This window comes from Acinonyx jubatus, chromosome B3 (genome assembly GCF_027475565.1).
Source record: "Acinonyx jubatus isolate Ajub_Pintada_27869175 chromosome B3, VMU_Ajub_asm_v1.0, whole genome shotgun sequence".
NCBI lineage: Eukaryota > Metazoa > Chordata > Mammalia > Carnivora > Felidae > Acinonyx > Acinonyx jubatus.
In genome coordinates this window covers 6,997,041-7,020,089 of record NC_069386.1, presented here as the reverse complement: position 1 = coordinate 7,020,089, position 23,049 = coordinate 6,997,041, and the positions used below count along the sequence as shown (strand labels likewise).

Here is a 23,049-nt window from a genome sequence, read left to right as displayed (position 1 = left end):
GCGGAGTATTTAAACTGGAACAAAAAAATCTTTAATGAACCCTTTGAAGAGGAATGAGATGACTTTCCTTCTAAGCCCCCCCCCAACAAGCGCTCGTGGTGCTGGCGCCGCTCCAGCTTCGCCAGGTTCCGGGGTCGCGCGGACGGGAGCTGACAGGGGTCAATTCAGGTCATGCAGGTGGTTCGAAAGACGGGGTCTTGGCTCTTGTGGTCTTGGGCTCGGTCACCGACGCCCGGGTAAGAATGATCACCCCCTCCGAACCCACCTCTACCCCCGCGACTGCGCTGCTGCCCGTGTCCCTGAGCCGCCCGGACTGCAGTAGCCGTTAGGCCTGGACCTCACCGAGATTTCCTTCCCCGCAGGGTCGTGGCTGGGGCGCCAGCCTCCACCATCCGCACCGGCGCCCGGCAGCTACAAGATGCGGCGGCCAAGCAGGAAGTTGAGGAGAAGGCGGCCGCCCCGGCTCCGAGCCGCAGCAGTTTCAGGTGAGAGCCACTTAAGTCTAGCCCACGGAAGACCCATTCCACCGACCAAAGTCAGACAACCAGTCAATCCCCTACTCTGCCACTTGCCATCTTTGGGACCTTATGCAAATTAATCTCTCAGACTCAGCTTTCTCGCCTACGAATGGAAAGGATACCGAGAGACGCTGTGAGGATCACATGAGATGCGCCTGGGCACAAAGTGGATGCTCTGTTAACAGTCTGATGAATGAATGAGTGAATGTCGGAGGTGTAGAGTAGATGTCACCTTGTTTCCCTCTGAGGGGTATCCCGGCAGACTAACAGTTTTCCCTGGGCTCGGATACAAAATAGAAAGCGGGGGAGCGGGGCGGGGGGTTGGGGGGACAGGAGGCTCTAGGCTGTGGTGTAGATTATTGCGTTGGTGCAGGGTGGCTTTTGTGCTGAGCCCTAGGGATTGGCACCTTGCTTTCCATCAGTGCCACCACCCCTGTGTGCCATCACATGCATTTAACACACGTTTACTGAAAACCTATTTGGTGCCAGGCACTGTGCTAGGTGCTGAGAACACAAATACAAAAGATCATTCTTCCGCACAAACAGTTCCCAGAGTACTAGGGAAGACAGATGTGCAAGAATTTTCAGCGTAATGTGGTCAGTAGTGTACTGGAGGTAAGAAATGGTTGCTTGGAAGTGTGAAGGAAGAGATGTCCCACTCCTGAGGAAATCAGGTAAGTACTGCCAGGAAGGTAATATGGAGCTAAGAACTGAATTGAACGGGAGTTCAGCTGGACAATGTGAAAAGGATCATTTTAGGCAAAGCTAATATTCTGGGTAAAGGCATCGGTATGAAAGAACGTAGTATGTTCGGGGGCAGGGGAGAGTGATGGCAGAGGAGGGCAGCAAAAGAAGGAGTAAGAATGCTGAGGCTGAGGTCTTCTCTGTAACAGTGGGGCTTTCACCCTGAGCTGCTGAAAGAATTTAAGCCAGGATCCTGCTGGAGTCTTTCAGCAACATCAGGCATTGTTTGAGGTGTTGGGACACATCAGTGACCAAACACCCCAAAACCCTGCCCCCATAGAACTTAAGTTCTAATGGATAGGGGACCAATAAATAAGAAATACGTACAACATGAGGATATGACATGGCGAGAGTGTGTCTGTTGTCCAGGAGGAAGAGTAGGAAGGTCAGTGTGGAGTGAGGAATAATGCAAGAGATGGGGGAAGGGGGTGAGTGGTGCAGCAGGCACGCAGGGCTGCATCTGTATGGCCTTGTAGGACTTCGTGAGGACTTCAGTCTTGACACTGAATGAGTTGGGAAGCCGCTGGAGAACTTTGAGTACAGGGTTGACATGATTTTTCTTCATTTCAAAGAGTCCCTTTGGCTGCTGTGTTGATATTGAACTATAGGGAAGCAAGGATGGAAACTGGGAGGAGTCCTGTAAGCTATTAGAAGATTATTGAAATAATCCAGGAAGGAAATGGTGGTGGCTTGGACCAGGATGACAACTGTCTGGGTGGAACACACAGAAAGTGACGCCAACAGGATGTGTCCGTGTAAGGTGTGAGAAAAGGAGAGGAATGAAGGAACGCTGTAAAAATTTTTGGCCTAAACGGCAGGAAAGGTGGAATTGTACCTAAGACAGGAAGATTGTAAGAGTTTGGTTTTGGGGGGTTATGTTTGAGGTGCTTAATTAACATCCAATGGAGATACAGTGTAGGCTTTTAGAAATGGAGTTCAGGGGACTGCTGGAGCTAGAGACACACATTTAGGAGATTCATCGTATAGATGGTGTTTAAAACCACAAGACTGTACAAGGTCATCAAGAGTATAAGTGTTGGGGCGCCTGGGTGGCGCAGTCGGTTAAGCGTCCGACTTCAGCCAGGTCACGATCTCGCGGTCCGTGAGTTCGAGCCCCGCGTCGGGCTCTGGGCTGATGGCTCAGAGCCTGGAGCCTGTTTCCGTTTCTGTGTCTCCCTCTCTCTCTGCCCCTCGCCCGTTCATGCTCTGTCTCTCTCTGTCCCAAAAATAAATAAACATTGAAAAAAAAAATTAAAAAAAAAAAAAGAGTATAAGTGTAGGTAAAGAGAAGAGGTCCAAGGACTGAAACCTGGAGTCTTCTTATGTTTAGAAATTTAGGAGATGACGAAGAACCAGCAAAAGAGACAAAGAAGGACACTCCACAGAAGTAGTGAGAAAACCTAGAGGGATTTTTTTTTTTTAATGTAGTTCAGGGGCAGAGAGATCAGCTGTGTCAGATGTTGTCAATAGGGTAAGTCACTGTGTTGATGGCAGATCTGCTTATGGGATTTAACATCGTGAGTTGGTTAGTGACCTTGCCTAGAGCATTTTTGGTGGAGTCACAGGGCTAAAGTCTGGAGTGGGTTCAAGGAGAGCAGGAGATGGAAAAAAGCGGCAAGTACAGTCAGTTCTTTTAAGAGGGAATCAAGAGATGGGCAGTAGCTCCGGGAGGCTTTGGGATCAAGAGGTTCTTGTCTGTTTTTAGGTTGGGGAAATGACAGCATGCTTTACCGACGGGAAGGATATGGGGTGGAAACGTTGCTAGAGTGGTGTCCTTGAGAGGCTAACACAAGTGGAGCATCCAAACAGGAGAGAAGGCAAAGATTGTGGGCACAGATGTTTGGTAGAGGAAGCTGGCAGAAATTCTGATTGCCTGTATTTCCCTGTCAAGGTCATCAGCTGGCTGTGAGGAAACAGAAAGCAGGCGGAGGTTGAAGGAGACAAAGGAAGGTATAAAGCATCATCCAGGAGAGTGGAAGAAGGATAATTGAACTGGGGCCATGCATACAGAGCCGGTCGCCAGGCAGTGCTGAGGGCCCACTTGATGTCAGAAGTCATTAAAATAAAGCGGCGGCTCTCAACTGGGGTGATTGGGCCTCCAAAAGGACTTTTAGCAGTATCTGAAGACATTGTTGATTGTCACAACTCAGGACGCTGGAGGGACAGCGGGTAGAGGCCGAGGACACTGCTGTACACGCCACAGCGTGCAGGCCAGCCCCTCACAACAAAGAATTGTCCTGCCCAAGATGTCACTAGTGCTAAAGTTGAGAAACCATGATACGTGGAGAGGCCAGTCGACACTGGTGTGTATTTTTCTCTAGTCAGCTGTGCAAATTCATGCCCAGGCTCAGAATGGCTGCAGAGATGGGTCGGCCGGGGTTAGGGTTTGCCAGGAGGGTACGATGGAGAGGAGGCAGAGGATTGAAGGGGTATGCGAGGGAGTGATTGTAATGATTGGCCGGTGGTGGAATTTACTGAAGGCCAGGAGAGAAGTGAAGGCCTTGGTGGGGGGAAGCATACGAGTGGGGAGAATCAGTGGGCTTGAAGGGTTCCCGGCGTGAGGTTCTGCGGGTGCGCCTGCAGCCGGTGGCCTGACTGGTGCTTGAAACCGAGGTGATGAGGCTGCAGACGTGGTAATGACAAAGGCCAGGTATGACCACAGGAGTAAGTAGCCAGGCTAGGATAGAGGACACAGGGTCACTGGAGAAAAGGAGGTCAAGAAACAGAAGCCGTATATACCATATATACAATTATGATAGGAGTGGTGAGCCAGGAGCTATGACCTCTGCGTTTTTCTACATTTATTTACATTTAAAAAAAAATCCTCTCCAGCCGCAATGAGAAAGTGGGCTGAAGAGCGGAAGGCCAGGCCTTCTTTATCCGGGAGCAGAACTGCAGACTCCCCTGCCCAGGTTCCAGCACCTGCCAGGCTGTCAGGGTCAGTTTGGGTTGGTGGCATGCAGGGCCCAGCACACACCCATGCCTCAGGTGCTTGCAGTGGAAGTCAGACCCCCCCACCCCCACTTTCCAGCCCTTCAGCAGAGAGAGCAGCGGCTGTTTTCAGTCCTCACCCTTCCAAAGAGACGCCTGTATGCAGGCCTCTCTCCCTCTCCCTGGTATGAGGACGGGTGTGAAGAGGCTGCAGACCGGCGCCCGGAGGCTTTGTCTTTCCTTTTTCTGGGCTTCCCTGCGGTGAACCACTCATTCATCTGTACAGTGGACCTGGTTGGCTTAGAGGCCCGATTTGTCCATGCCTTCGATTAAAATGGTTCACGTTCCAAACCCTCCCTAGCTGAGAACCCTTGCTGTGTATAAAAGGCAGTGCACTGGTACATTCAATCTTGGGTAGCCTTAAGTTTTTGGACCCCAAGTCAGTAGGGGAAATGATGATGTTTTAAACATTGATGTCATCGCAGAGCCTCATCCACTGTCCATCTTGGCTTGTAGGTTGAAAAGCCAGTGACCTGCTGAGGGGCTGAATCACCTCCACAATCTGCCCTAGCAGGAGGGAGCACACTTGTAACTCTTGAATACCGTTGTGTTATTTTCTGTTTTAGTTTTGTTTTTTGGGTTTTTTTTTTTAGCGTTTATTTTATTTTTGAAACAGAGAGAGACAAAGTATGAACGGGGGAGGGTCAGAGAGAGGGAGACACAGAATCTGAAACAGGCTCCAGGCTCTGAGCTGTCAGCACAGAGCCCGACACGGGGCTCGAACTCACGGACCGCAAGATCATGACCTGGGCCGAAGTCGGCCGCTTAACCGACTCAGCCACCCAGGCGCCCCGTTTTGTTTTTTGAAACTATCTAGGAAAGCAGGTGGGGCTCCGGGGCAGCACCGTGATCCTCTAGTAGAGTATTTTCTAACCCAGCATCCACTGAATTTCAGGAGGCTGTGGGAGGTACAGACACCGTCTGATTCCTGCGTGTAGGCAGGATACAGCAGTAGGTTTACTCAGGTCTGGAATGTTGAGTCACAGCTGTGTGTGTTTGAATAAAGAAAGCACAGCATGGTGAACAGAGCTTTGAACTGAGGCAGGTCTCCTAAGCCCGAAGCCTGGCTTCCCTTGCTCACCCTACTCCCCTATTTGTACCTCCGTGTCTCCACCTGCAAATAAGAGTACTGACCTAGAAATGACCAGAGGACAGATTCAACTGAGCTAGAAAAAGAACTTGAGCCCCACACAACGTCTAGGTCACTGCTCTCAGCCTGAGTTCACATCTGCTTCACCAGGGATATTTTAGAAATAGATTCTAGGCCCCTTCCAGAAGTCAGGCGTGGGGCGTAAGCATCACAACCACGTGATTCTGCCATTCAACCAGCTTGGAAAACTGGGCCCCTGCTCAAATCTGGCCAGTTTCCTGGTTTTTCATAAATAACATTTTACTGGAACATTGTCCCACCCATTAATTTACCGTGGTCTGTGGCTGCTTTTGTACTCCCAGCGGCAAAGCCGAGTAGTTGCAACAGAAACTTCATGGCCAGCAAACCCTAAATTGTCTATTATCTGGCCCTTTACAGAAAAGGCATGCTGACGTCTCTCATAGGGGATACTGGCTTGGTTTGTTTGTTTTTTTTTAATAGTAATGATATATTATTTTGTCTTTTTTTTTATAAAATAGAGAGTCAAGATGCCACCTAAAACCAGAAATAGAGATTTGACCTTATTTTTTTTAATTGCAGAGAGTGGCCCATAGAGAATTGAAAATAGTGATCTGATCGTACAAGAAGGGACAGGGGAGGGTCGAGAGCATGGATGAAATCCTCTTCTCCTAGCAGAAACTCACTAGGGGTGTCCAGAGTCGGCACACAAAAAAAGACCACTGAAGCATGGTGTTCACCCATAAGGGCAGTGGCACCGGACGGACTGGGGGCAGCTGCCACAGGAGCAGGTCCAGGTGGCAGACTGCTGTTCTTTGTGGTCTTAAAACAAAAAAATCAGGATTCACCTAAAGTGTTTCTTTAATTGCAGCATTTACCCTCCAGTTCCAGGACAGGAGAGCCCTCTGAGGTGGGCAGGAAAGAAATTCGAGGAGATCCCGATCGCACACATTAAAGCATCCTACAACAAGTAAGTGGTAGGAGCACCTGGGCAGGTCTCGTGGGGGCTTCTGTCCCCTTCGTGGGGGAGGGCAACCCCGGCGGGGAGGGAGGGCCGAGTTCCACAGGGCAGTGTTGATGCACACTCCTCCCTCCTTTTTTGGGGGGAATCCACCTCTGTCTTTATAAAGTTTATTCAGGGTGCCTGGGTGGCTCAGTCATTAAGCTCTGACTTCTGCTCAGGTCATGATCTCTTGGTCTCATGGTTCGAGTCCCATATCGGGTGAGATTGAGCGTCTCTCTCTCTCTCTCTCTCTGTGCCCCTCTTGGGATTCTCTCTCTCTCCCTCCCTCTCTCTGCCCCTCACTCACTTGCACCCTCTCTCTCTCAAAAAAAGTTTATTCAGATTTCACGAGAGTGTGAACTAGGCTGGGCATACTACATTGATAAGCTTTCTTTGCCTTTCTTGGGAGTAGTATTTCCTGGTTCTGCTCCAGAGCTGGAGAGAGTGTTTATTGAGGTGTTTGTTTAGTGTTACTGTGTAATGGGGAACAGCAAATGGGTGATACATAAATGAGAGAGGCGGTTGAAGAGTATGCAATTTATTTACAAACTAACCAAAATGTCAATCTCCAAATAAGCATTGTCCCTTTGAAGTACCCACCTTGGGCCACTGTGCGTTGACCTCTCACCTTGTAGGGCTAAACAAGAATAGTGATTTAATGTGACAAGACTAGTATTCTGAGTGAATGACAGGTGGGTGCCCAGGGACTTCCCGGCTGTGTATTGGCAACAGAAGCCTTGCTGACGTTGAGGACAGCTTTGCAGGCCAGGCCCCCACATGGAGGTGGGGTCACTGTTTGGTCTCAGCCTGCCCACGACGCGATTCAGAGGACCACACGGGAGACTGTTGGTGGTCAGGGATGGGGTGTGGGGCACACGTGAGACGCTGCAGGATTCACCCAGCATTCATCTGATAAGCTCAAAATGAAAGCAGCCGGATTTCTGGCTCCCCCTCTCCGGCTAATAAGGACGTGGGTTAGCTGTGCTTGTTCAAGCCTCTGTGGCCCACCCTGTCCGTCTGCTGAAGTTGTGTCAGGGACAGGCAGCTCTCTTGCACTCTGTTCAGTACAGAAAACCCAGGAAGCCCTGCCAGGGGAAATGGCAGTTCGTAGCCGGGCCAACAAGGTCATAGCCAGGCCGGCAAGCAGACTGCCCGGGGCCGCCTAGGGTCCCCTGAGCCCCTTCAGGCCAGAAAGCAGAGCAGTGTTGACCGAGGGGAAATAAGTATGTCTAAGTATTTCTTTTTTTTTTTTTTTATGTTTATTTTTGAGAGAGAGAAAGAACGCGCATGTGCAGGGGAGGGGCAGAGAGAGAGGGAGGTTGGCTCTGCACTCACAGCAGAGAGCCTGACAAGGGCTCGAACTCATGAACCACGAGATCATGACCTGAGCCAAAGTCAGACACTTAACCAACTGAGCCACCCAGGCACCCATGGCTAACTATTTCTTGAAGTCAGTTAGAGATGACTATAAAAAAAGTTTCACTTCTCTAAAAAAAAAGTTTTTTGGTCTTGGAACAGAGTGTCATTAGCATTAAAATTGTCCAACAGGAGGGTCACCTGGGTGGCTCAGTTGGTTAAACGTCTGACTCTTGATCTCAGCTCAGGTCTTGATCTCAGGGTCATGGGTTCAAGACCTACATTGGGCTCTGCACTGGTCATGAAGCCTACTTAAAAAAAAATTATCCAATATGGTAGTATTGCTCACTTTTTTAGGTATGATCATGGTTTTGTGGGATTTTTTCAAAGTCATTATCTTTTAGAACTAAATACTGAAATATTTACCGATGAGATGTTGGGTCTCGGATTTGTTTCAAAATAACCCATCGTGGGGGAAGACCAGAGTAGAAACAGGATTTATAGATGAGACTAAATTGGATATGAGTTAATAATTCCTGAAGCTGGGTGTTCATATACTTTTCTATTCATGGGTGTTCATATACTTTTCTATTGTTTTTGTATATATTTAAAACTTCCCCTAACAAAAGCCTTTTTTGGTTTTTTTTTTTTAAGTTACCTGATATAAAACATCTAACTTCTTAGGGAAAAAAGCCAAACAGGGATATCAAGTCTAGACACTGGCCACAGGGAAGACACTAGGAGGGAAACGTGCCACCCTTCTGGATGACACTTGCCCACTCCAGACTGTGCAGCCTGTGTTACTCGGCCTACTAAAACCACCACAAACAGGGGCTTAGACGGCAGACGTGTATGCCTCATAGTTCCAGAGGCTGGAGTCGGGCATCAGAGAGCCAGCACGGTGGGGTTCCGGTGAGAGTTCCTCTGAGTCACAGGTGGCCGGCTTCGCGTTGTGTCCTCACACGATGGAAGGGGTGAGGGAGCTCTCCGGGGTCCCTTTTATAAAACAGAGCACTGACCCTGCTCGCGGGGGCTCTACCCTCGTGACCTACTCACCTCTCAAAGTCCCCTCCTCCAAATACCGTCACATTTGGGATTAGGATTTGAACATGAGTTTGGGGAGGACACACACATGCAGTCCATACCTGAGCTGTCCTTAGATTCTGTGACATGTCAGATTTTGACGGGGTTCAGGGGGTGATTGGGACCCTTCCTGACGCCTCCTGTAGGAGTTCAGAACATTCATCTGACAAGTTCAGAGGGCACTCAACTGCTAGTTGAGTGCCTTTCTCTTTCTCAGCCAGGCGTGCAAGGGCCTGGCTTAGTGTTATTTCCCTGACCAGTGCTGTGTCCTGTGTGCCTCCCTGCTTTCCCAGCACGCAGATCCAGGTGGTCTCTGCCGCCCACCAGCCCCTCGCCCGCACATCCTGTGGCACCGAGGGATTCCGGAATGCCAAGAAGGGCACCGGCATCGCCGCACAAACAGCAGGCATAGCTGCGGCCGCGGTAAGCGTGTGTCTCTCTGGCGCCCCCTGCATTGTGTGCTGGTTTGTGCAGGCCTGATCCCTGGGAGGGAGCTTCTCCTTGAATAGTCCCCCAGGAGCAGTGGTGTTTGCCAACTGTTGTTCGATACCCTAACATCGGGGGCAGTTTGAAGGGCCGTCTTTTCTCTCATGAAGTACCAATCTGATTGTGAACTGCTGCAGACCTTTCTAGAAGCAAATTGGCAGTGTGTGCCTATTTGTATATTTATTGACCATCTGTACAGCAGGCACTCTGCTTTCTGATCTTTCTTCAGAGGATGCTCAGTATTACCCACGTGTTTTGTTTTGTTTTTATTTTTTCAACGTTTATTTACTTTTGGGACAGAGACAGACACAGCATGAACGGGGGAGGGGCAGAGAGAGAGACACAGAATCGGAAACAGGCTCCAGGCTCTGAGCCATCAGCCCAGAGCCCGACGCGGGGCTCGAACCCACGGACCGGAGATCGTGACCTGGCTGAAGTCGGACGCTTAACCGACTGCGCCACCCAGGCGCCCCTACCCACGTTTTTAAGAGCCAGTTAAGATCCGGAGTGTGGGCCTCGCTCAGAGTAATTGGTCTAGGACCACAGCCTATGCCTGGGCTGCCGTAGCACGGGCCTTACAAAGGTTCACACTCTGCCAAATTGGAAGTATTTCCTGAAGGAAAACTTCAGCCTGCAAACAAAGCTGGATGCCCCAAAATAGTATTTGCTATGTATAAATGACCATCAGAATGTGTTAAGTGTCCACCACTGGACAGACTGTATACACTAAAATATGCCACCATTAACAATGAGCTCTGCGTGGCAGGTTGAGTGGACTTCTTTGTGTTTTCCAGACTTTCTATAATGAACAGCCTTTATAATCAGGAAAGAAACTTTTCAATGATAACCCTTAAAATTTAAAATAACACTTTTTAAGTGGGTTACTTAGTATTTAGGCTCAACCTTAAAAATCTGCATTCGCTCCCCTGAGAACACGGAAGCGGTATCTGGAAATCTCCATCAGGTGGCAGTGCTGACCTAGGGGTTGACAAGTTCCGTGCTCTCTGCTGGTGTCTGCCCTGCACTGTGGCCTTTGCTGCCTTCCCTGTGTTCTGCCTGTTTAAGGACGGGGATGCCTCTTCCCTGCAGCTCATAACCTCTTGGTCCCGGTAGCAGTAGCAACAGATCTGATGGAGCAGTTCTCTCCCTGGAGCCCTGACACTCTCTCCTCCTCTCCAGAAAGCTGCCGGGAAGGGCGTGACCCACATCCGCGTGGTCGTGAAAGGCCTGGGGCCAGGGCGCTTGGTAAGTGAGCCGCGGTCTCCGCAGGGTGTGCGCTTCCTTCCTGAGAGAAACGGGGCTTGAGCGCAGAGTCAGGAGACTGGCAAAACCCTGTGGTGGATTTCCATGAGGGCTTCAGTTTCTTTCTGGTCTTCGAACCTACTAAGCTTCTCAAAAGCATGCCCAGATCACTTAGTTTAACTCATCAGACACTTACTGAGTGCCTGCTGTGTGCCAGGCACTGGGAATAGAAAGGTGCTCCCTGGGGGCTGTCACAGACGGACCCCTCGGCACAGACAGCAGGTGCAGTGGTAAAGCTTGTGCCCAGCGTGTTGGGTGCCCATGGGGTATTTCCCCAAAGGTGACATCTTTACTGACTTTTCAAGAATAGCAAGGTATTAGCCAGGTGTGGGGGGAGAGAGAGGACATTCCAGGCAGAGGAAACAACAAAAGCGTAATGCTTACAGGGTGTTGGGGTTTACAGATACTCTTAGTTGTCAGATTCCAAAGCACACGGTGGGAAGTGGTCGGTGCACCTAGAGAAATGGAAGCATCGAGGACGTGGTTGTGGGGTTTGGTCGGGAGTCCTTTGGGAGAGATCAGAGTCAGGATTGTAGGTATGAAAGCCCCACCCCGGCCCTCTCCAAGGCCCGTCTGGACATGCTGGGTCACCGTCTCTGGGACCATGCCATTCTACTGTTCTGCCCCTTCTAGTCTGCCATCAAGGGACTGACCATGGGGGGCCTGGAAGTGATCTCAATCACAGACAACACCCCCATCCCACACAACGGCTGCCGCCCCAGGAAGGCTCGGAGGCTGTGACGGAAAGGAAGCCTGCCCCTGAACGTGACCTCAGGTCCCGCCTCCAGCTAGACCTAGTAGAAAGCACACTGTCAGAGCTCTCTCCAGAGGAGGGCTTGCCGGAGACCCTCAGGGAGTAAGACAGAGCTTTGCCCCCTTATGTGGTCTTCTCACTTGTTCCTTCGACTGGAGACCGGTACCCAGAAGTGACTCAAGAGGAGCCCCAGGGTGGCTGATGCCCGGACTCCAACCAGGAAATGCCGCCTCTGCTCTGGAAAAATAAAAATGTCTCTACACTTGCAGTGGTTCGTGTGTGCTCTCTTCCAGAGTTGCAAACAGCGTTCCCCGCTGCCTTCTGACAGTGAGAAAGTGATCGTGGGTCGAGGTGAGAGCCTAGACAGAAGCTGAAAAGGGAAGTCTGAGCTGTTGTTTATCAGATAGCCTCCTCATTGGTTTCAGGTATTTCCTTTCGGGCCCCAAACCGAGGGCTTTTTGCCTCCTACCTCTGGAGTATCATGGGAGTAGAAGATCCCACTGTTAGCAGACACGTCTAAAGTTCGCACCTGTGGTGGAGGAGGACCCTGCCTGAGCTCAGGTTCCGTAAGTGTGGACGGTCAGAGCTTCCCCACGGCGAAGTCACCTGACGCCCACCCAAGCCCTTCAGCATCCCCAGCACCCAAGATTGGGGGACCCTAAAGGGAAGAGATAGAGGGGTGTAAGATGGGATTCTCTAGAAAATCGGGTGGGTGGAGGGGTGGGCAGGAGCAGGAATTGGTGGGGAGCCCAGAAGGTGTGGACACCAGTGGGCTCAGCCTGGGAACCCCAGGCAGGACTGGCTGCTCGCTGATGGGTTCTGGGCTCCCCAGATACCACGTGGGAGCTGAGGGTGAGGGGTCTAGAGACCCTGGGGCTCTGGACCCCCCGGAATACCACATGGGAGCCAAGGGTGAGGGGTCTGGAGACCCGGCAGGAGGGACCCGGCCTCCCTGGACAGCCGGCCAGCATCCAGAGCGTCCACACACGCCGTTTCTCCCACGTGAACAAGGCTGCAGGAAGGGCCTGCCGAGCACAGAGAGGTGGGCGCCGTGCAGTCCCACATCTGGGCCCAGCCGGCCAAGCAATGTCATCTGCCTGAACTCCTGGGACTTCATCCACAGGCGCTGTCTCAAACAGGAAAGCACCTGTGATATGCAGGGTTAGAGGGGAGAAAAACCACAGGCTGGGCGTGAGTTTAGAAGGAAAAACTGTCTCCCTACTGCCTTCTCTTCTGTCCTCGGAAGGACCTGAGGCTGACTTGTGACGCTTGACTGAAGAAACCCAACCGGAGGCTTGTCGGGTTAAGGCCGTTGCTGGAAAGTGTTCTGTTGTCTCAGCAAAAGCATGTAAACAGGATTCATGAAAAAAACACGAGCGCTCACACAGCCCTTGAGAACAGCTCTGTGATTTCTTGGGGTTTAGCCTTTATTCAGGTGGGCAGAGGACCGTCAGACGGTTTATCAGGCAGGGCCCAAGCAAGAAACAAATGGTGGCAAAGGTTTAAGAGAGAAGTTTAACGAAGGTTCTCTACAGAGGTGTGGGCGGGGTTGAGGGAACGAACACGGCCGCATTCCCCTTCTAGCAAGAGCCGGAAGCCCTCCCACCCGCAGCTGCCAGGGGCAGGGGGAAGCACGGTTCCCAGAACCTGGCCGCGGGGAACGCAGCCTCGGTCCCGGAGGCTCAGCCTCACAGGCCACAGTGGTGGTCCCCATCCTTCCTGAAGAGCGGTCCTCTGTACGCTAGTTTTAGAAAACGTTCTCTTAATCACAGCGGGGCTTTGAACAGGAAGATCACGCCCAGGGGAGCCTGCAAGCACAGACAGGACACCGGGGCCCTAAAGGATCGATGGTTTTGGGTCCAGAAACAGATGCCTGGCACTGCCTCCAGAGCCCACGGTCAGGGTATGCTGGAGGGTGCACGCCGCGTTGGTGTGAGCGCTCCGTGCACGCCGTGGTGTGCAGGCTCTGTGAGGCCAGGCCAGGCTCCAGTACTCTCTTAAACTGTAGTATGGTCTTGACCTCTCAAAGACCTGCTCCCCACCCCTCCCTCCCCCCACCCCCGAGAAGACTAAAGCGCGTGCACCCAAGTCTGACTTAGTAAGGCAGTTAACCATTGACCTGAACTGCTGGCCGCCCCATCCCCTGCGGCTGCAAACCCTTCCGAGCATCGGGCCCCACGGTCCTGAGAACACAGGTAGGCCGTGTGCTCGCACCTTCCCGGGGGCAGAGAACAGGCAGAGCTGGGCGGGGGGTCCCCACTCTGCACCAGCAGAGTGTCGGCATCAGCTTGTGTGACGACTTCCTCGTTTCCAGGCAGCAGGGCCCCGGGCTCTCTATGAGGCACCTGCAGTTTTGCCCCAACCGCCTCCGAGCCGGTGGCACAGGACTGGCTCCGTCACGGAAGCCTCTCTGCTCCCACGCAGGCAGAAGGGCAAATACGACTTCTCTCCTTTCCGCAGAGACCCAGTGTTTTCCCTTTTTCCAGCCGAGGTCATCACCTGACACTGACATGTACCGTCACCGCCGAAATAAGCCTGCTTCACGCTAGAGCACCTGGACGCTGGCAGAACATCCCTGCACGTTAAGGGAAACCATTCTCCAATTACCTCTGCCTGCAACCTTGCCCTGACACGTCCATTCAAAAAAACCCACAAAACATGCGTATATACCTTCCCCCTGGGCTCCCTTATTATTTTTCTCTACTTGTTTTTCCTCTAGTGGATAGACACACTGCTTTTTAAATCTGAGTAGTATCAGCCCCAAGCAGAAATTACCCATTCAACCGAATTAAGCAAACATAGGTTATTTTTTTTTTGCACAAACAGGTTGGGCACCGGGGGAACAGAAATGCCGTGACCGTCCTGCATGAAGCTCACAGTCTGGGGAAGCTAGACAGACACGGGGCCAAATCAGAAAGAAGTTCCAGAAAAGAGGCATGAATGGCCTCGGTGTTTGAGTGTAAGAATGGCCCCCTCAGTTTCAGGGACGGAAGGGAGGGCTTTATGGAGGAGATGGCAAGCAAGAGAAGCCACCAGACCGGACTGTGTCCTTAGGATGGAAAGCTGGCAAGGCAACACAGCCCAGGTGGAGGGGTCAGAGATCATCGGGTTACTGGGTGTAGCTTGGTTGGCATGGAGGGGGTGGTCCCGGGGTTCAGACTGGATAGGAGGACAAATGGAGGGAGAAGCTTACGGAAGGAGTCAAATACCTTGTGGCTACACCAAGAATAAAGGGTAGGTCCAGCAGATGCGGAGAAGGGGAGGTGGGTATGGAGAAGGCAGGAGACAAGAAGGAACTCCAACATTAGGAACTTTAACGCTCGCTGTTTACAGGCGATGAAATTGGGTAGGTAGGCATCGTCTAAGATCAACTGGAAATAAGAATCCCAGAGGTTTAAGGCAGGAAACTATGAGCTGCGGACAGAGTTGTCCGTCTTAATGCTGAAGCCACAAAGGGAAGTCGGAAGGGGACAGAGAAGAAGGCTGTGAGAGCAAAGGTCCCTAAACGAAGCCCAGTGGCCCAGAGACGAGGAAGAGCAACCCCCTCCCGTGGCCACCGCTGTGTGTGTGAGGTGCAGGGTTGGGGGAGCGGAGCTCTGGGGGCCAGGGAGGAAAGGGAGGGGTGGCGGGAGTCCCGAAGCAGAAAGCAGGCTGCGCGCTGGGATTGGGGTGCGGGTGGGGGGGAGGGGTGCAAATGGAAGGGGCCTGTCATGCCTGGAGGAGGCAGGGACAGGGACCCACCATAGCCCCGGTCTGCACGGACAGAATCTGGGTCCAAGGTCTGCTCTGCTTCTAACCTGCTTTTATATGGAATATAAAAGGTCAGAAAGCATGAAGAGATGCTCAGTCTTACCAGCAAGCAGGAAATGGGAGTTAAAATACAGGACCTTCCTTCCCCAAATGATGCTAATCAAAGCCATGGTGGGGCAGAGACTGCCCAGGAAAAAGCAGAGAATGAGGAAAGCAGGAGGCTGAGTTGTAAGAGTTGTAAATGCTCCAGGAGGACAAGGCTGCAAGGCAGGGGGGGGGTGGGGAGGGGAAGCGGTCAGACAGGCAGCAGGTGTGGTGTCTCGGGAGCCAAGGGACAAAGTGCAGGCTGTGGCTCAGAGCTCTAGCCAGGTGAGGACCGGGCAACAGCCACCTGGATTTGGCAACTCGGAGGTCACCGTCCGCCAAAGGGAGAGTGGCTGGGGGAGCGTGGGAGGTGAGGAGAGAGGCGGAGGATCCTGGTAACGTCTGTGTCATGGCTACAGGGAGCGTGCCAGAACACCCGCACTCTCCCCTGAGAAGTGGCGGGCCAGGAGTCGGGGTGTGGAGGCGCCCCGGACCTCAGGGAAGAGAGGGAAGTGGCTCGGAGCTGGGGAGAGGCAGCCCGCGTGGGGCTCCCTGTGACACGCGTGCCCACTGTAAGTTGGGGGCAGCAATGCTTGACTGGTCACCAGCAACTGAAACAGAATATCCTTGCAATCAGCACACAAGTAACGTTTCTCCCCACCGACCCCACCACCACTGCCCCCACACGCCATACAATTGTTCTGAAGTGAAATAAAAGCGCTATTCCTCTCTGAGCCCTTACTGGGGGGACTAGAAATAGCTAGAGCCTCTTCAGAAGGAAGTTTGGCAGTATCTGTCAACACTTAGGATGTACAGACCTTTGGCTTCAGAATTCCCTTCAAGGAATACATCCTGGGGAGCGAGCGGCGCTGTCCCAGAGAACATTGTCCCTGTGCAATACTAATGCTCCACCTCCCCGCTGGCTTGTTGGCTACTGGCCCCATGTGGCTCTTGAGAACCTGAGATGTGGGTAGCATGACCAAGGAGCTGAATTGGGGGTTTTATTCAGTTCGGATTAACAGACACGTGAATAGAAACGTGCTGGTGGTACCTACTACCTTGGACAGTGCAGTTTAGATCCTGTTCATGGGTATGGCAAGTATATGCAAAGATACAGATTTCCTGAAGCACTGTGAGTAAAGGCCAAAAACTGCAACCAAGATGTGCATCAATAGCGGGCCAGTAAAAGACATCACGGTGCATCCATTATAATGGAGAGTTAACCCTGAAACAAGCCAACATGTATCGCTGAGTGAAAGATAAAAGGGTCCAGGGGACAGTGTGCATAGGATAGTCACTAATTTTTGTACAAAAGGGCAGGATATGGGGCTCCTGCGTGGCTCAGTCGGTTGAGCACCTGACTTCGGCTCAGGTCGTGATCTCACGGTTCACGGGTTCGAGCCCTGTGTCGGGCTCTGTGCTGACAGCTTGGAGCCTGTCTTGGATTCTGTGTCTCCCTTTCTCTCTGCCCCTCCCCTGCTCGTGCCTGTCTGTCTCTGTCTCTCAAAAATGAATAAACATTAAAAAAAATTTTTTTTAAAGGGCAGGCTAGGTGTACGTAAATGTATATGCATTAAGAACCTGAGAAGACAGACCCCAAAATGGCAGTGTCTCTGTAGGGAGAGAAACTGGGAAACCAGTGTGCTTGTTCAGATTAATTAATGAACCAACTACAATAAAATAGAAATAAAGGACTGGTTTGTAAAAAAAAAAAAAAAAAAAAAAATGTATAAAAGCTGCGAAGTTAGACATTATATATAAATTATCTGCTAAAGTACGCACACAACATCATTGATGGATATTTTGACCCACTCGGACCCTGTAACGCACCCCACCCCCATCCTGCAGGTGGTCCGGTATTTGAGGGAAGACATCTGACTTGGCTCAGAAATGTGTTGTGGTAATTAATCTGGCTTCTCCCCTCTGCCTGCCTGGGTTCAAATTAAATTGTGCACACGCTCTGCGATTTAGCATAACAAGTCTTGCCAGAGAAGCCGGCCTCGGTGTCATTATTGCTGGGCTGGAAGGAGGGGGCAGACAGAGCAAAGTGCTCTGTTTCCATAGTGCCCCGTGGCGGCTTAACCACGATGGATTTGCGTAATCCCCTTGAACGGAAACGAAATGTCAACGAAGGGACAGCCTAGTGTCCAGGGGGCCCTGGCCGGCAGAACAAATGTCATCTAGACCCAGATGAGCACAGACTCGGCACACAGGCTGTCAGGCCACACTCCCCACCCCACCCCCTCCAGACCTCAGGGTCCCCCTCAGGTCAAAGAGGGGGTGAGTGGGACGCAGCTCCGGCATCCCAGGAGCCCACAGCTCATTCATGGAAGGCCCAGGTCCTGACACACTGGTGGCCACACGGGGAGAGCCTCTGGGGTGTGACAGAGGCCTGACTGTGTGTCCCAGAAGTGCAGTTAGCCCTTCTCCCCCTAATCCTGTCTCCCAGGGGCCTTCAGGCTCCTCCAGCTGCCCGTCCCTTCCAGCCTGCTGAGGTGGGAAGGGCTTGATCGTTGGAGACCAGCCCTGCCTCAGTCTGAACCTCAGCCTCTCCACCTCCCAGGGCTGTTAGGGGCATTTGCTAAGACCACCGTGTACTCCGCTGTATACAGTAGGTGCTCATCCAGGGTGCCTGTGTCCCTCTCACACCTCCTGTGGGCTCTGGGCAGTGTGGGAACCGGCTGGGAATACGGTGGTGAACACAGGTGTGGGTCCAGCTTGCTGCCATCATCATTATTACTTTTTAAAAGCTTTCTTTTTCCTGTGATTTTTTAATCAGAAAATGTTCTGTAGGAGCCAATCACCTGTCCTCCTGCTCCCTTAAATCCACTCAACTGTAGATTAAGCCAGATTGTTAAAAATTTGCAGCCAAAAATTAAATTAAAAAGCCAAATGACTCAAGAGTCTATCCCTCAAGGGTTTTTCTTCCCTCCTTCCTTCCTTGAAAATCTATCAACACTCAGACACAATATGCCTGAAACCTGGTACCTGCCCTAAGCAGCTTTGAGGCTAGTGAGAGAGACAAATTCTGGAAAAGACCATTGTAATACCACTGGTGCTACCACAGAACAGGGGCACCTGTGTGTGTGTGTGTGTGTGTGTGTGTGTGTGTGTGTGTGTAAGCACGTGCATGCGTGAGCACATGTGTGACAGTAGGTATCAAGGAACACTTCCTAGAGGAGGTGACATCTGAGCTGAAGATAAGAGTAAGAGAAGGCATGGGGCGCTTGGGTGGGTCAGTTAAGTGTCTGACTTCGGCTCAGGTCATGATCTCACGGTCCGTAAGTTCGAGCCCTGCGTCGGGCTCTGTGCTAACAGCTCAGAGCCTGCAGCCTGTTTCAGATTCTGTGTCTCCCTCTCTCTGACCCTCCCCTGTTCATGCTCTTTCTCTCCCTATCTCAAAAATAAAAATAAAAACGTTGAAAAAAAGAAGAGTAAGAGAAGGCAAATGTTGGGGGTGAGGGTGAGGGGGACGTGTCAAGCAGAGGATGGCATGAACAAAGGGCAGAGTGCGGAGATGACAGCCTGCAATAAACTGCACACTGTTCAGAGCATAATGTGAGAGAGGGAGGCTGCAGGGGGCTGCATCATGGTCCCCAGAGGTATCAGATCTCAACCCTGGAACCCACACTTGTCACCCTATATGCAAATAGGGTCTTTACAGATGTGCCAAAGGATCTTAACATGGGAAGATGACCCTATCTGGATGGACCCTAATGAGATCACATGTATCCTTATAAAATGGAGGCAGCGTTGGGGCGCCTGGGCAGCTCAAGTCAGTTAAGAGACCAACTTTAGCTCAGGTCACGATTTCACGGTCCATGAGTTCGAGCCCCGCGTCGGGCTCTGTGCTGACAGCTCAGAGCCTGGAGCCTGCTTCGGATTCTGTGTCTCCCTCTCTCTCTGCCTCTCCCCTGATTGAGTTCTGTCTCTCACCACCACTACAGCCCCCATATTCCATACGATTGTTCTGAAATAAAAGCAATATTCCTGTCTCCAACTCTGACTCTCTCTCTCTCTCAAAAATAAACATTAAACAAATAAAATGGAGGCAGCGTCTGATTGCACAGACAGAAGAGGGGAGGATGGGTGGCCACACAGAGACTGGCAGAGATGCGGCCACAGCCAAGGACCACCTGGGGTCACCAGAAGCTGGTAGAGGCAAGGAGCGGACTCTCTCCCTAGAAATGAGATGAGAATCCGGTAGAAAACAACAGCAGTTGAGACTGTCAGGCAGGGCTCATCCAACAGAGGTCCAGGAGGCAAAACTGCTATTTCCAGGTGAAAGAGGGCCGAGAAGCACCGAGCTGCCACCGGTAATGTCTCACGGAAGGGACCTGGAGGGTGGCAGTGGCCCCAGCTCCTCACAGGCACCCAGGAACAGATGGGCCCCAAGAGGGCCCTGCACTGGGGGGCAGAAGGGGCTCCCTTCTCGGGCTCTACTTCCCGGGCCCTCTGAAAATGAGCCTCAGCCATTGGGATGACCCATCTCTAGCCCCTCGGTCGCGCGAGCTGAAGACAAAGCTGCTTCTGGGGGAGGAAGGACAGTCAGGGGATCCTGACAACTGTCCCTGGGAGCAGGCACATGTTTTTGTCCTGCTGGGATTGGGATAATTGGGGCACTAACCGAAATGCATTTCTCGCCTATTTCCTGTCTGATTGAAAAGTACTTTGCGGTCATTTAGAGCCCTCACACCCCCATAATCAGAGCTCAGTCGCTCTGGCAGAGGCAGGAAACTGGGTCAACAAGTGGGCTCCAGGACCTCCCAGGATGCAATACCCACAGAGTGCAGGCCCACCCACCCTCCAGACCCCCCCAAGGACATGGCCAGCTCTGTGCAGGCCCTGGGTGAGGGACAGGTTCAGGAACGGGCTGGACTTGGATGGAGTCTAACAGGGTCCGGTTTCCTTTTTCTCCCATCACTGCCTCAAATCGACTATGTCAGACCTCCTTTTCTATAGCCCTGAACCCCATCGCAGGAAGATTCCATGGCTTCCTGGTTACTTTTTTTTTTTTTTTTTTTTAGTTGGCATACAGTAATATTAGTTCAGATGTACAATATGGAGATTCGGCACTTCCATACATCAGCCGGTGCTCATCACGACAAGTGCCCTCCTTAGTCCCCATCCCCTATTTAATTGTAAGAATAAGTCCCATTTGGGGGCATCTGGGTGGCTCAGTCAGGCATCCAACTCTTGACTTGGGTTTGGGTCATCATCTCACGGTCATGGGTTCGAGCCCCACATTGGGCTCTGTGCTGACAGTGCTGAGCCGGCTTGGGATTTTCTCTGTCTCTTGCTCTCTGCCCCTCCCCTGCTTGTTCGCTGTCTCTAAAAAATAAATAAAAATAAAACTGAAAAACAAAAAAAGAGTAAGTTCCATTTGGATAGTTACCACTCCCTTTCAGAGACTCAAAGTCCAGCCCAACCCATAACAAAACTTCAACCTCATGGCAGCCCAGAGCTTCTCCCCCACTCTCCACCCTGTGTCTGCAGCCTGTCTCCACTCCCCCGAGCACAGGGTTGAGGCGAATGCAACGTGGGGGCGAGGGGCTTGGAGAGTGCCTTGTCCTCCTGTCTGGGGTTCTCTTGGCCGACGCTAGCATTCACACCTCCATAGGACAGGCTGGCGCTTGTACAGGTCCATGGGGGCTCTCTGGAGACCAGTCCCATCCACCCAGCCACCGATGCAGGGACCTCAGCCCTGGGCCCGTGGTGGGCATGGAGTTGTGCTGTCCAGACCCCCTCAAGGAACGGGGTTGCCCAGCTGTCAGGAGCTCCATCAGCCTCAGGGTCACCTGCAGAGAGCTGCCTTGAACCAGTCACACCCTTCCAAAGGCACACCCACCCACAACGACCTATCTGACACGAGTGAGCGAGTGTGCACCTGGCCCCCTCAGCTCCAGGCTGTGGGGCCTGCACCACCTCTGCTCGACCCTGCTCCTCCCCTCCCTTCCACAGGCCTCGATGCTGGGCCGCTCCCTAATGAACAGTTTGTACCCAGGGCTGTCACAGAGTCTGCTCTCCAGAGAACCCCAACACGACTGCTTCAGCGACAAGCATGTGCACTCCGTGACTGACCTCTCCCACCATCTCAGCACCCAGCCTCCTATGGAAGGAAGATGAGGCCATCCCCTCCCCGCTGCTTTGGTTAGGGAGATACTAGACGTTTTCCAGTTCTGCAGGTGTTGAGGGGTGGTGTGGCAGGGGCGGGGTCCCCATCCTTAAGTCAAGGAGAGACAGTGGTCTGAGGTCACCCACGCCTGGGCGCTTCCAAAGGCACTGTAAACACCTAATTTCCAGTAACAAATCCTTTTCAACTTAGAGCAGTCAGAGTAGTTTCTGTTTCCCGTGACTGTACTTTTTCAAATTTCTAATCTCTTCCTTTGCCTGGATGGGGGGGACAGTTATTGGGTTGGTTCTGCTATCTTTTATTACATCCCACGTGGATGTGACTGGTCCTCCTCCAGGACCGTGCGCGTAACTCTCCAGGAGACCCTTGTTAAAATGCAGGTTCTGATTCTGTCGGTCTTGGATAAGGCCTTTCGAGCAAGTTCCTGGTAACAATGCCTTTGCAGTAACCGGACCCCTGGCCTGCTGAAGGGCACAGCTGCAGACTGTGAGGGAACCTGGCATCTACTGTGCTCAGCTGCGGGCCTTTATCGCAATTCCAAGGCAGCAGGAAGTAGCCCCCTTACTGTCCTGCACAAGCGGGACCAGGCCAGGTGAGTGGGGGCCACAAAGGTGAGTCAGACACACTCGGGAACCTCGAGGATCACAGCCAGCAGTCTCTACTGTGCACAGAGCCTCGTGAGTGATGGGGACACAGCTGCCTGCTTCCTCTATACCTTGTGACAGAAGGAGTCTAGCTTCCCAGGCACAGGTCAGTGGTGCTTCCTGGTGGGACTGGGGTTTCCGGTCGTCAAAGGACCGGCACTGCAGAAGCACAGGGGAGAAAGCGGGCCTGCCGGCTGGGGCTGGGAAGAGGAGCAGGCAGTGACTGGGGAAGGAAGGCTCAGAGGTGGCTCTGAGCTGGACCTCCGCAGCTGTGACGGTGGAGAGCATCACTGGGCGGGGGGGACAAAGAACAGCAGAATAACTGATGAGAAACAGGGAAAGGGCGCTGGCCAGCCAGGTGCCCCCTGAGAGAGGATGGCACAGGGTGGGGTGCTGGGGCAGGGGCAGGCTGGGAATGCTGACAGGAAGGACTGAAAGGGAGATGAGGCCACCCAGAGGAAAGCCATGCAGAGGAGTTTGGGGTGCACCTGATGGTTCTGAGCAGGGCTCTGTCAGAGGCATGACAACATCCCGGAGCAGAGGAAGGTGGCAGCCTGAGTGGCCTCCCACCAGCCCGGGTCACAGGGGCCTGGCCTCGTGGGCCTTATTAATCATATTTTATAAACAGATCCATTCATTCATCTGGCTTTCCTGTTTCTTCAAAAGTTAGAATACTAAGGGGCGCCTGGGTGGTTCAGTCAGTTAAGCGTCCAACTTCGGCTCAGGTCACGATCTCGTGGTTTGTGAGTTCAAGTTTCATGTCGGGGTCTGTGCTGACAGCTGGGAGCATCGACCTGCTCGGATTCTGTGTCTCCCTCTCTGCCCCCCGCCCCCGCTAGCGCTCTGTTTCTCTCTCTCAAGAATAAACAAACATTAAAAAAACAAAAGTTAAAATACTAAATGGAACAACAGAAGTGGACATGTTGTCCGTTTAGATTGTCATAAACATGTGGCTTTGAGGGGCAAGTGGAAAACACACAGCACAGCACTCAATAAACATGTGTTGCATGTGCCAAGTGAATGAATGAATGTACAAGACGAGCTGCCGTGGGCAGGGGGTGTTCCAGAAGAGCCCGGGTTGCCCTGATCGAGG

At 52.2% G+C, this 23,049-nt stretch overlaps 2 protein-coding genes across 3 annotated transcripts in view; one reads left to right on the top strand and one right to left on the bottom strand.

The window, feature by feature from the left end:
- Window positions 1-93: 93 nt before the first annotated feature.
- Window positions 94-11,613, top strand: MRPS11 (mitochondrial ribosomal protein S11). Its single transcript, XM_027068019.2, has 6 exons — window positions 94-236; window positions 363-485; window positions 6,233-6,331; window positions 9,097-9,226; window positions 10,469-10,534; window positions 11,225-11,613. The coding sequence occupies exons 1-6, from the start codon at window positions 172-174 to the stop codon at window positions 11,330-11,332; spliced, it is 591 nt and encodes a 196-aa protein (XP_026923820.1). The 5' UTR covers window positions 94-171; the 3' UTR covers window positions 11,333-11,613.
- DET1 (DET1 partner of COP1 E3 ubiquitin ligase) overlaps window positions 10,946-23,049 on the bottom strand; it is a 56,389-nt gene continuing 44,285 nt past the window's right edge. The window contains exon 5 of one of the 2 annotated variants that reach the window (XM_053223584.1): window positions 10,946-12,492. In XM_053223584.1, the coding sequence (XP_053079559.1) occupies window positions 12,477-12,492 (16 nt within the window). In that variant the 3' untranslated portion in view covers window positions 10,946-12,476. The remainder of the gene's footprint in view (window positions 12,493-23,049) is intronic. The other variant, XM_027068013.2, reaches the window with a different exon arrangement.